This window comes from Marmota monax, unplaced genomic scaffold (genome assembly GCF_021218885.2).
Source record: "Marmota monax isolate L192 unplaced genomic scaffold, Marmota_monax_Labrador192_F-V1.1 WCK01_AAM20220418_F8-fsc00007, whole genome shotgun sequence".
Taxonomy (NCBI): Eukaryota; Metazoa; Chordata; class Mammalia; order Rodentia; family Sciuridae; genus Marmota; species Marmota monax.
Genome location: NW_026692781.1, coordinates 12,960,715 through 12,973,975, shown reverse-complemented (window position 1 = coordinate 12,973,975; position 13,261 = coordinate 12,960,715). Strand labels below are relative to the sequence as shown.

General features: G+C 36.9%; 1 protein-coding gene across 4 annotated transcripts in view; it reads left to right on the top strand.

The window, feature by feature from the left end:
- Ccdc141 (coiled-coil domain containing 141) overlaps nucleotides 1-13,261 on the top strand; it is a 196,143-nt gene that overhangs the window by 154,797 nt on the left and 28,085 nt on the right. For all 4 annotated transcript variants that reach the window (XM_046447264.2, XM_046447263.2, XM_046447265.2 and 1 more), the window contains 5 exons: nucleotides 2,965-3,144; nucleotides 3,597-3,722; nucleotides 5,506-5,694; nucleotides 6,565-6,744; nucleotides 8,553-8,702. In XM_046447264.2, coding sequence (XP_046303220.1) covers nucleotides 2,965-3,144; nucleotides 3,597-3,722; nucleotides 5,506-5,694; nucleotides 6,565-6,744; nucleotides 8,553-8,702 — 825 coding nt within the window. The remainder of the gene's footprint in view (nucleotides 1-2,964; nucleotides 3,145-3,596; nucleotides 3,723-5,505; nucleotides 5,695-6,564; nucleotides 6,745-8,552; nucleotides 8,703-13,261) is intronic.

The window sequence follows — 13,261 nt, the reverse complement described above, 5'->3', positions numbered from 1 at the left end:
TAAATGCATTTCATAAATTTTATTTTTCATTTCTAGACTTTCTAGTTGGTTCATTTTAAAATAAGATTTAATCATTGGTGAAATTCTCTTTCTCACCCTCTCTTTATCTTCCCCATACTTTATTGAACCATATTAATCACAGGAGTTTTAAAGTATTCCATTAACACCATAATCTGCATCTGGAGTCGTGTGCTTTTTCTCTTGGTTTCCAGTTAGGTAGTCTTGTCTTTTGGCAGGGCTGGTGAATATTTTTCAAATACCAGGCACCATGTGTAGACATCTGGTGGGGCTTTGGTTGGTGTTATCTTCCAGAATGGGCCCCTTTTCTCCAGGTAGGTGTGAGTGAGAGATTGCCTAAGCCAATTAGAAGCCTGGAATTGTCTGTGATGCCATCCTGCAAGGCTCAGTTTCATCTGTTCACCTTGGGTTTTCAGGGTTTGCAACTGAGAAGGTGTGCTTTCTCTGATGTCTCTGCCTGGGGCAGGTCCCAAACTCCATTCTTGGTTTGGGGTGACAGCTGAAAAACTCCAGTTTTCCAGATCTGTCTTACATAAGTATTAAAACCCACTGTTTTCTATGGCTCCAATATTTTGTCAAGGTCCTTAAGAAGAAGACTATCTGTGTGCTTGAAACCCTTCCTTGATGGTTCCTTTGTTCCAGGAAAGCCTTGATGATCTACCTCCTGTACAGAATAGGGAACTGTCCCTGGGGGAAAGTGAGAAACAGGTGAGCTCACTACCTGAGGTCTTCCTGCTGGAGTCTCAGCCTCTCTAGGTCTTGTTGCTATGGTCTTGTTCTTCATTTAGGTGCTTTCTGCATTTTATCCAGCTTTTCTTGTTTCTCTAAGCAGAAGCATTCCTCTCCCATTGGTTACTCCCATAGCCTTCCCAGAAAGAGAAGTCCTTAATTATTTATTTAGAAAAGTTAAGATTGTACATGTAGATTTTCGTGTTTAAAGATCTGCAGCAGGAACCCAATCCAAATAATATTTTGTATCTATATCTAAATAAACCTGGATTGTTGTGACATTTAAACTCCCACTTAAGGTTTCCCCGAAACAGTGTGCATTTTACTACTACATCTTCATAGTTTATCTTGAAATCATAAATGCAGTCACTTTAACCTAGTCTTTTCTATTGTTATACGATAAATTCTACTTTACTGATATACAAAAATAAAAGTCCACATAGTAGTTAATGATACTGATTTAGCGATGTATTGAGATATGATGTTGGTAAAGTGGTTAATACACATTCTTTTTCTCTTCATATCTGTTGGGCCATTAGGCTTTCAAACAAACATTGTTGAAATATGGTGACTGTTTTGGCTTTTGAGAGGAAGGCCAGCTGGCCTGTGCACTGAGTGTTCTGCTGCTGGTTATATTGCCATGGCTGATGTTTTCAAGCTTGAAGTTGAAAAAAAAATTGAGTTCATCTAAAAATTATCAAGATCAGAGAAATTGATTTAGGTCAGAATTTTGGCAGATGAAAGTACCAGTTTATTAATTTATAGTAGTGAATACCAAGAATGCTACTGAGACCAGCCTTCCTATTACTAAGGATCTGGAAAGCAAGACATCAGAAGATCATTTTTTGTGCATAAATATAAATGGAAAATGGATAATTTAGTGGCCTATTTAGACTGGATTATGGCAGAATTTTCCACATCCTTCACAGAAGTAAAATGAGCACTGTGTTTACTAGCTAGACTGCAGGCAAATTATTTAACCTTCCTGAGTGGTCAAAACACTAAGTCTGCCAAATACAAAATCACCTTTCTTAGACCCTGCTGGCTGCTCATCAACAAAGCCTACTATTCTTTTTCTTAGATGTTGTTCAGATCATCATATTCTTCTGATTGTAGTTGTCATTGACATGCTGTAATTTTCAGGTTATATTAAATTTTATATTAAATTAAAGAGTATATATTTTAATAGTTTCTTAATAATATGTGAAAGAGACCCTAACTATATTATAGCATATATAAAAACAAAATGTAGAATTTTTCTAAATTATCTAACACTGTAGTTGTCCAATATCTTTCATAATTTATATTTTCTTAATCATAATTACAGAATACAACACTTTATTACTAGATTCCCACATTCATGGGAGAAATTCACTTAGGACCTGCAGTTATTGTTTTGCAATTAATTGTCACTTCATGATGTCTAAAATAATATAAAAATATAAAAGGCCACTATGAGTATACTTTAAATTATTTAAAGATAAAGTGGCCTATTTTTGAAATACTTTTGAATATTCAAGACACAGTCAATCGCTGTCAGTTTGATTACAGAAATCTATTAGAAATTTGAGAATTTATTGAGAAAAGGTGGCCATTGAAGTAAAAAAAAAATCATTGTTTTACAAAAAAAATATTCCTCTGCATTTTTTATGTTTACACAGAAGCAAAGCACACCATCTTATGCTTTACCCTATTATTCTTTTGTCACCAGTTAGATTTCCTCTGTTTAAAATCTGTGGAGGGTTTCAAGCCAGGCAGCCACACATGTGAAAGTTGATAAGTGAAGTCTTGGAGTTTAGACAATGTGCTTCTGCTGCATGATAATCATGAATGCATATAGGTACACATTTCAGTTCACACAAAATGGGGAAAATTGAGGGAAATGGAAAATAATTGTAATATACACAACATGATAGTTTAAAGGAACAAACAGAGGTCTTGAATAATCCACCCCTTGAGGCTGAGATTCTGACATATGCTAATGACTCCAAACACCTTTTGGGTCTTAAAGGAATTCAAGACCTAATGAGCAAGAATAGAATATGAGTTCTGATGGCCTCATTGTCTCTGCACAAGGAATTCAGCCTTGTCCCAATAGCAGAACGGTGATTTGCTTTGGCTGTGATGAAGTATTTTTGCATCCTAAGATAGTTGTATGCAAAAAAAATTGTGCCTCTTGGGAAAGAAAAGTCATTATGTGGATTATTCCTTTAACAGACAAAGGAGAGTGAAATATTAAATGTGAAAAATAAAGTGCACATTATGGAGGACACTCTGGAAAACCAGAAGGCTAGATGGGAAGAACTTAGCCACCTGCGGATGGCATGGCAACTTAAAGGAACTGAAAGCAAGTCTGTGAAGCAGCAGTGGACGGCGTTCAAGGAGAAACTCAGAAAGGTAAGGAAATGTGAAATATCACTAAGCCTTAGACAGGAAGTTAATCCTGATGCACACTGACACATGATGAAGCTTCTGAAGCAATACCGTAAGTGAAAGGAACTGGGTGAGGAGGCTAAGTATTATGTGCTTCCACTTGTTCAAGGTGCCTAGAACTTCTGGTAGGTTGATGAAAAAGTTCTGGAAATGGATGGTGGTGATGCTCACAGAGAATATATTATGCCACTAAATTGAACACTTTAATGTGGTAAAGATGGTAAATGTTTATTATGTACTACTACCATAAAGGCAAAAATAGCAAGAGAAACCAAGGACTTTTCATGATTTAAAATCACAGATGTCTCAGGGAGTTAAAAAGTGTATTGGCACACCACATCATCACTAGAATGATCACTGATGTTTACTCAGGTGTCCAAGAAGACACATCCATGGTTATCCAATGTTTATTTCAGACAACCCACAATGTAAAACTCCTTCAGGAAGTACTCATGCCTGTGTCTGCACTTGACCTCGGAGGGAGCCTCCAGACCATTTCAGATCTGCGGAAAAAATGGAATGAAATGAAGCCTCAGTTCCAGGTGAAGAAGTAGATTGATGGATTTGGGCGACTGGGAAAAATTTTTATTCTGTTTGAAGTTTACTTAATTAATTTTTACAGTCTGGTAAACATCTTTTTTTTTTAAACAAAAGCACTGCTTACCTGAAAATCCACTGTAAAGACATGTTTTTCTTAGTATTTTCCTGCATGCTTCTCTATTTGATGACACACATCAAATAGATGCCATAAATATGTTTTCATTATAGATCAATTTAATTTACATTATGAAGCAAAAGTCGAATATTTTTATCATATATATATATATATATATATATATATATATATATATATATATACTCTAATTATTTTCTTAGGCAGTGTTTTAAATTGAGATGCCTCAGGGCAAGGATGGGCAACCTCTAACTTAGAGGCTCTGCTTCCCTTAGTCCCTACATGCTGCTACCCAGCTTCTACCACAGCCCCAAGAATTTTGCTGCACTCTTTATTCACCCTCAGAAAGCCTTCAGCAAGCCCTCAGCAAAGGAGAGAGAAAACCATGAGTCATGTTCCTGGCTCCTGACTGCTGAACACATGCCCTGCTCCCCAAGCCCTGTTGCTCCTAAATGGAACTCAACTGCCAGGAGAGGTTGCCAGTACCATTGTCCTCTGGCCTGGATTTTTGGTTTTTACTGCAAAACTTATAAGTGTTGGCATTAAGGAATCCCAGAATCAGATGAATGAAGGTTCCTTTAAGACAAAACTTATATACAAGAAAATATAACCACTCTCACTACACACACATACCACAGCAAACTCTTTCATCAGAACTCTCAGAAAATGTGACTAGTCTGTGTTAGGTTTCTTGAAATGCCCCATGATATATGCTCAATAGCATTTTGTTTGCCTAGACATGTTTATGTCTAAGTTCCTCTAAATCAGGAATCACTGCTGAGCTCATCTGGCTCTGTCACTGTGATGCGCAGGGATTTGATGGCTACATGCTAATTTGAACTTAAAGATCCAGTTTAAGTCAGTCTTCAGAAAATCATTTCCTTAACCTAAATCATTTCCATTACTTTCACCTTTATTATAAGATCCACCCCCCAAATTATAGTAGCATCCCCTTTAAGTTGTTAACTCTTATGAGTTCTACACCAGATCCGGTTCCTATAAAGGACATCTGAACAGTGCTGGGTAGAGGGGAAGGCAGTTTATCCTCTGTGCAGGGGTGGCTATTTGTGGATAGGGACAGCCACTTTGAAGCAGCATGTTCACTCTCCTGTTCATCTGGTGGCTCATTCTGATCATTCTTTTATCACAGAGCACAAGTTATTCCCCTGATATATTTGTACACTTGCCTTCTCTTGATGTTCTTACCATGCCACTTAATTCTAGTCTGTATTAAATATCAGAGCTGATCGTGGGGCTTCATAAGGATCTCAGAGACATTTACTCAACAGATGGGGGAAATATGTGGTGGGCATAGGAATGCACGGCTTTCCATTTCAGGACCCAGCCTTGACACACTTCTTTTCTTTCTTTCTTTCTTTCTTTCTTTCTTTCTTTCTTTCTTTCTTTCTTTCTTTCTTTTTCTTTCTTTCTTTCTTTCTTTCTTTCATTGCTTATAAATTTCTAAGAAGATAAGGATGAACTAATGCACCCCTAACAGCAAGCACAATGCCTGGATTAGGGGGAAGCACATAAGAAGTATCTGTGAACAAATGAGAGAATGAGTCTTTATTTAGATCATCAGATTGCTGGTAGAAAAAAAAAAAAAAAACCTCTCTAAAGCTGGATTTCTTGTATTGCTTTCAATTTTTTAGCAACTGCATGATGAGGTTCAGTTCATCATGAGAGAATTGGAAGAATTAAGAGGCAAAGGAGCCCCTGTGAAAGAGAAATCTCAACAACTGAGTGACCTTATTTACCTCCATCAGAAACAGACAGAGCGCATCCAAGATTATGACAATCTCCTACACAAGGTAGTCCTCTTCCACCAAGTCAGGGAGGAGGTAAGATTTATAGATGTCTAAAAGATTCCGGGTTTTACACTATGGAATTAAATTAATCTTAGTATCACAAATCAAAGTCAAATTGCTTGCATAAGAAGCTAACATAATCTGCACCTAATTTATCTATTATGATGTCCCATCCTCATTGTGTTCCTTACCTTCAGTCCATAAAGATAGCACTCATATTTCTACCTCCAAGCCTTGCCTCTCAGGCTACCTTGTGGGGCAGATCTTTGTCTCCTCTGTTATATAAACCTGTACCTCCTTCCAACAATCCCACCTTACTTGGAGTGACCTCCCTCTCTCTATATATATATATTCTAAATCTCTAGTGCTCTCTTTATTCCATACATCTGTCATTCTTAGTGTCTTGATTCTTAATTACATTTTATTAAGTGCAGCATTTTTCCCAACTCAAAGATAAGCTAGTTGAGGGCAGGAACCAAGTTCAATATTTATTTATCTCAAGTATCTGGCATTGTGGAGTTCTCAGTAAATATTATTTTTTGGTTGCTCTCTTCACAAGAACTTTGAAGTTATTAGCCTCCATTAACATGAAAGAGAGGTGCATTGATATTCCTTTAATATAGCCTCTGAGTTTACTCAGATCACAGGCCTACACCTTGCTAAGGTTTTAGTAAAGGACCAAAAGGGCGTTTCCCTCTTTCATAGAACTGACAGTGTTACAGTGTTAGCTGCTCAGTGTTAGCCAGTTGGATTTGAAGCACTATAACATGTAGTTGGCCATATAACTAATAATTACAAGTGGGCTTGGCAGCATTTCATCAAGCTAGTATAATATGTTATAGAAAATAGACTTAAAAATCTGTCTATGAAACCCAGGTTAATTGTTAATGGCCTAAATTCCAGCTGGGACATCTCATCAAATCAAGAGAACTGGTGTTTCTGGAGCAGCTGGAGGAACTGGGTGATGCTCCTGAGGCTCAGATACACCTCAGTCACTCTCAGGATCAAAAGGCACATGTGGAGCAGCTCTATCAACTGGCCTTTTCCTTAGGAGTGGACATTATCTCATCAACACAGCACCCTGTAAGCATCTTAGGACTCCATTCTACCTAATGAGAAGGAAGTCAGGCAGGCTGCTTAGCATATATTTCATTTGAAAATATATTCAACCATTGGGGTAGTTATTTGTGGTGAGCTTCTACCATCTATGTCAAAAGAAAAAAATTTTAAGGAGAATATTCAAATATAAAAATCTTATTGTGGGGCTAGGGTTGTAGCTCAGAGGTAGAGCGCTTGCCTAGTATGTGTGAAGCACTGGGTTCCATCCTCAGCACCATCTAAAAATAAACAAAATAAATGTATTGTGTCCTCTACAACTAAAAAATATAAAATAAAAATCTTATTGAGCACATCTATTTTCATGTTGATTTCAAAGAGAGTATGTTATAAAGCTGTGTGGTCCCACATAGCAGTTAGGTTTCACATTTGAAATGTGCCTAATGCAACTAAGAAGCAAAACTTTTAATTGTATTTAATCTGAATTAATTTAGTTATCAGGAAACTTTTAAGTATGTTTGGAAGAACTTGGTTTATGAATCTGCTTTTGAAATTAAATTTTATGAAATTTAAGTGTAGATCAAATATTTCTGATAGAAACTTGGCAATAATTGAAATATACTTGAAGTAAGAAATTATACCATATTTCAAAGACTTAATATGAAAAATTGTTATTAATTTTTTATATTGGTTACTTATTATAAAATGATGCTTGGAAATATTTATAAACTATATATGAAAATTAATTTCACTTATTTCTTTTTTACTTTTTATTATGACTACTGAAACATTTTAGATTATTTTTATGGCTCCTATTATATTTGAACAGTGCTGCCTTGGCATTGCAGATCTGGAAGACCTTAGATCCTAGTGTTTATCTATAAGAGCATCCTCATTTTATAGAGGAAGAATTTAAAGTCCAGAAATGCTTATCCATAAAAGTTCAAAATGGAAGAGCCCAAGCCCCCTGGCTCTAGCCAGGGCTGTGGGCACTAGGTGTTGATCTATTTTTTCCCACTGTCAGATTTCAACAGAGGAGCCTAAAAGAAAAGAAAGTATTTCCAAATCAAATTTTCATAAATAATACAGAAGGCTCTGATTTTCAAAAAAAATCCTTCTCCAAATTTTTAATTCAAAGGAAGAAAAGATAATGGTTATTCCACTAAAATTTTATTGCATTAATAATGTCAGAATGGCCAATTTAATTTTAAAGTTCATTTAAAATAATCCACCAATGTATACATAACACAGGGGAACTATAGTATATCTTTCTAAGCTGACAGCCACCTACTTTTGTCAGGAAAGAGCTTTCTTTCTGAAAGAGTTTTATTAGTAAATGAACTTTAAAAAGGAGAAAGTAAGAAGTCACACTTGGCATAATGTAAATTGTTCTCCAGCCCTTTTCTGGCCCTCGCCCCAGCAGCTCCTCTGTGCTAGGTAGAGATTGGAGCACTTGCATAATGAACCCGAGGTTAAACTCAAGTTGACGCGAAAATTATAGTGCAGCAGCGGAATGTTTCTAATGCATATTTTATGCCTTTTGAAGTAAAAATTATACCTTATAATGAATGGTGTCTCCGAGGAATTGGGCATGATGAGCAAATCTTCCAAACTTGAGATTCAAGACTGGAAATGTCTTTCCTGGAGTGTTGAGTGTCTGGCTTCCTTCTGAAATAATAATATTCAGATGTATTTAAGGTAAAATAAATTAGGATCCTATATCTTATTTTTTTGGGAAGTGTTGCTTCTGGGTTTCATAATGCAGGTAAATTGCATATTTGTCTTATGGCCATTTCACTGTTCATTTGTTACTTCCAAGTGCTTTTCATTTTTAGAATTGCTTTAATGTTTCTGCAAAGAATGTGCAGCAGCAGCTGGAGGTCCTTGAGGTGGACAGTATGAAGTGGCGTGCCAAATCTGAGGAGCGTGACCAGGCCCTGTGTCGCAGTTTGGAGTACTGCACCACAAGAGATGAAATAAATGAGGTGGGGCAGTGGGAACTGACACAGACAAAAGCTGTTCCCAACATGAAGTGTTCATCTTGGTGAACACACATGTGCGTTCACACACACACACACACACACACACACACAGAGTGAATCAGGACACTTCCTTCTCATCCATGTCCTTTAATTCTCAGAACAGTGCCTTCAGTGTTCTGAAAGTTTCAGTAAACTTCAAGTTCCCAGTTTTGTTGAACTGAGTCAAAGCATTGAACACAACCCAGAAGGCAGGATTACGGGTATGTTTTATGTGTGTGAGTTTACTTGCTTTTGTTTGTTTTTTGCTTTTTTTCCTATTCAACCCTCATAGTAGTCACTTGCTTGAGCTGGTTCAACTTTTTTAGGGCACAGAAGACAGGGTGACACTGTCTGATGGCAGCCAGCTCAGCCTGCTGAGAGTCTATTTAAGTATGGTTGACTCATGGTGAAGCGGGTGCTAAGGACAGGGGAACAGTCTCTATGTTTCAGAGGCTACTACAGGGTATTAGCACCAAAGTCAAGTGGTTGGTTTCATATTTACTCAAACTGAGTGGCTTTTCTGGCAAAAAAACTCTCTGTGAAAAAGAAAGATAAACATGGCCCTCCATCCATGTCCATGTGCCCCTACATGCATAATTCCACCTCTTCCCCATCAACTGTGACCAACCTCCAGTCCCTAGACACTTACTGAGGCACCACCACCCCTTTCCCAGCTAAAATTTCCATTCATGGATTTACTAATTTTGGGGGAAAGCACAGATTTCTGAGCTCCTAAAGACATAGGTCCACTAGGCAAAGAGAGGAGGGTGAAAAGGGGGTAGTTAACCTTCTTGAACTTCTGGATTATACCTGAAGTTCTGTACAATCTGGGCACAGCAAGTATCAAATATTATTAAGCAACATTCAAGTTTGGACTAAATTTGAGAACTGAGCTCTAATAGTGGTCTAGCTCCAAAATACAACCCCCTGCAGGCTACACTTTTTCAGAGCACAGGCAGGTACAAGAAGGAGCGTGGCTGGAAGGAAAGCAAGAAGGCAGGACAGTAGTAGCCACTTGGACCCCATCCAACAGGAGGGAAGCCGAAAATGACATCTACAAACATTTTTTCATTTAAGCAATATGCCACAAAGCTGTAGAGTCTCTGCTTAGAGTCTTTGTTCTAGGGAGTCACTTTCGACTAAAGTCTTGTTAACTTATTCTGAGTGGAGCCCAAAATGTAGTCTGGCCTCTTCTGGTTCCTGTACTATAGCTTACACTCCTATTAGGTCTTGTTAAAGGAGACAGTCAGAACTTGTTTTTCTCCCTAAGTCTATAAAATTTGGATTTGTGGCCAGAGAAACAAGTTTGTAACAATCTCTCCCAAAGTTATCTACTTTCTTTCTCCTCCTGTCTTCTTCCACCCCTCACTTGCTCCTCCTCCTTCTTCTTTCTGTATACCATTGTCTTGTCCAAATGTCCCTGTCCCTCTCGGCAGTGGGCAGTGATAGTCCAGCTTTGCATTACAAGTGGAGTAGATGTTCCCAGCCCCCTCTGGCTGGGTTTCTATCTCCTGGAGGAGCCGTGGCATTTATAGAGCTGGGTCTCCCTGTTAGGCCCTTCCAGCAGGTTCTATTTATAGGGACTATCTTGTGATGAACTTGCACTTGGAACCAGCCAGCTGGGATGACAGATGACCCTTCCAGTCACAGTAGGGACACCCCGGGATTGTCTGTACCGTTTCAGGAATGAACAATCAGACACATGTGGGTTTGATTTGGGAATCAGATATCATTTTAGCAGACGCCTGAATATTAAGAGAGGTATCCTTTCCATTTGCTTCTACTTCCAATCCAACTAATCTTTGATGTAAGTTACAGTTTCACATTGAAAGGATCTTTGAAAACCTTGGGTCTTTTTCTTTTCTCCTCCTCCTCCTCCTCTTCTCCCTTCTCCTCTTCCCCCTCTTCCTTCTTCTCCTCCTCTTCTTCTTCCTCCTCCTCCTCCTCCTCCTTTTTTTTTTTTTTGGTAAAGACATACTAGGAATGTAAGAATGTAGCAACCACATCCTGAACTTTCCAACCACAAGCCTATTGGGAAAATATCAGAAGAACATTTTCAATGCCTCTTAGTAAAATAAATATATATGTGTTCTAGTTTATATTGCAAATATCAGAGTACAAACAGATGGTCAATTTCCACAGTGGTAATAATATTTAGATATCAATAATGTTAAAAATTTAGACATTATTATCATTATTGCTCTTTAGATATAGGCACTTAGACCATTATATAAAATGAAATGAAGTATGGTACACAATTTTTTTTTCTTTTATTAAGAATAAAACCAGATACTTGGCTGGGAAACTAGAACATGCACAGTATTTGTTTGTTTGTTTGTTTGTTTGTTTTTTAAGTTAATCTTAGAACATTGTTTTGCTTCCAATGTGCTTAAAGTGCCTCCTGAAAGTTCAGACTCTGGGTTGCAGTAGATTTTGGAGAATGTCTAGTTTAATATCTTCGTTTTTCAAATGAAAGTATAGGTATATGATTTTCATCTTAATAATGCACGAGAGGACAAAGAGTTTCTGCTCATAGTATTCCGGGGGTTGACTCTGAATCAGGCTAATTTTTGAGCAAAAGTCAGTTGCTAAGTTCAGAATTTACCATTCACAAATGTTTCAGGCCCAACCACCCACTACATGATCTGATGTTAAATGTATCTTCTTCTCTATGGTTTCCTCTTCTATTTCTATTTTCTATCTATTCTAAGATATTTGTATGATCGGATGTGACAGCATAGTTCATTTAGTTATTTCAAAAAATATTTCTTTCTTGACTGTGCTGTAACTAGCTTGTGTGGTCTCATCTGCTCCAAAGGTGCTTTCGAAAGGATTTGGTACTTTAAGGCAAAATGTGTATATAAGTACTCTAAATATCATTTTTTAAAAATGTAATGCAATATTCCTTAAAGACAAAAAAACCAATGATTTTGTGCTAATAAGGCACAAAATCATTGTTTTTGTCTTTAAGGAATATTGCATTACATTTTTTTTAAAAATGATATTTAGAAATTGTAAAACCTTATTTTCTTAGTATTTACCTACTAGAAAACACAGCTGTCAAACTGCCAGTTTTTTTAAAACTTTTAAAAACTTATTCAAAAATTATCAAGGCACAAAATTATTATTTTTTGTCTTTAAGGAATATTGCATTACTTTTTTAAAAAAATGATATTTAGAAATTGTAAAACCTTATTTTCTTTGTATTTACCTACTAGAAAACACAGCTGTCAAACTGCCTGATTTTACGGTATTTATTTTTACCCATTTCACACAAAGGTGGATTTCGATGCATAAATGTTAAATACCATTGTATATTTTCTTGCCTGGTTAAGTGAATAAGTGATTAATACACATAAACATATTCTCTGCTGTGTGACATGACAGAGGAACATCATTAGTTACTCATTCTTTGCCCATCTACATTTAGAAAAGTAATAAGTTAATATCGAGTATTTTTTTTTGTAACTTGACCAAAAAATCCTTTATATGACGTTAATGGAAATGTGTATCTTGAGGCTCATATTATGGGTCACAAGCAATTCCTCTGCTGAAAAGAACAGCAGTGACAGAATCAGGTTGGTATCCATTTTCTCAAAATAAGCTTTCTGCACATCAGCTTTCAGGTAATTATATTACTGTTCCCCAAAGTGTTTCCACGTAGCAACATCTTGCCTATCAGGAAGAAAGCAGAAAAGGACTCAGCATATTTATTCCATGTGTCAGGCATGTGTTCCAATGGCACAAATTCTTCTGTCAGTTTGGATAAATCCATCATCTGAGTTCTAGAGACACAAGCTGGATTAGAAACAGTAAATTGGAATAGAGGAACAGAGTCCTTAGGGACACATACACAATCAATAAAAATAAAACCACCTGATATCATGCGGCACTTTGCTACTGACAAAATGACCATGGATAACCACCCACTGACAGGAAAGGAAGTATAAAAAATTTATATAGAGAGCAAAACTGCCATTGGGGCAGCACCATGAAATAGTACAGACAGTAATTATTTTCCAGATTTATAACCTGAATTTATTATTTAAAATTTTTTTAAAAAGACTTCATTCAACAAATATCTTTAATGTGTGGCTACTGTGTGCCAGGCCATAGGAATACAAACGACCACAGGAAACTTAGTGTAGGGAAAATTAAAACCTAGGAGGCTTTACTTCATGGTCATTTGTTAATCGGGCGGCACTCTATATCTATTTGGAAGGTATGCGTAAGTAAATAGGAAAGTTTCCAATTGTTCAGGAAAAATCCTGTGGGGTTAAACTATCTTAAAATTTCAGTGTTTAACTTGTGTTAACAGCTGTAGGAAAGTTCCAGAAGAATATAGAGAACTGAAGATTAAAACTATAATAGTTATCATATCCAGAATATATTATGAAGATAGGAAACATGCAGAGTGGGTAAAATATTTATTATTGAGACCTGCTGCCACCTACAATTTGAGATGGTGCAATCATCTTCTCTTTCCCAGTTCCTCCATTTTCTCTTGCTACAAGATGGGTCTT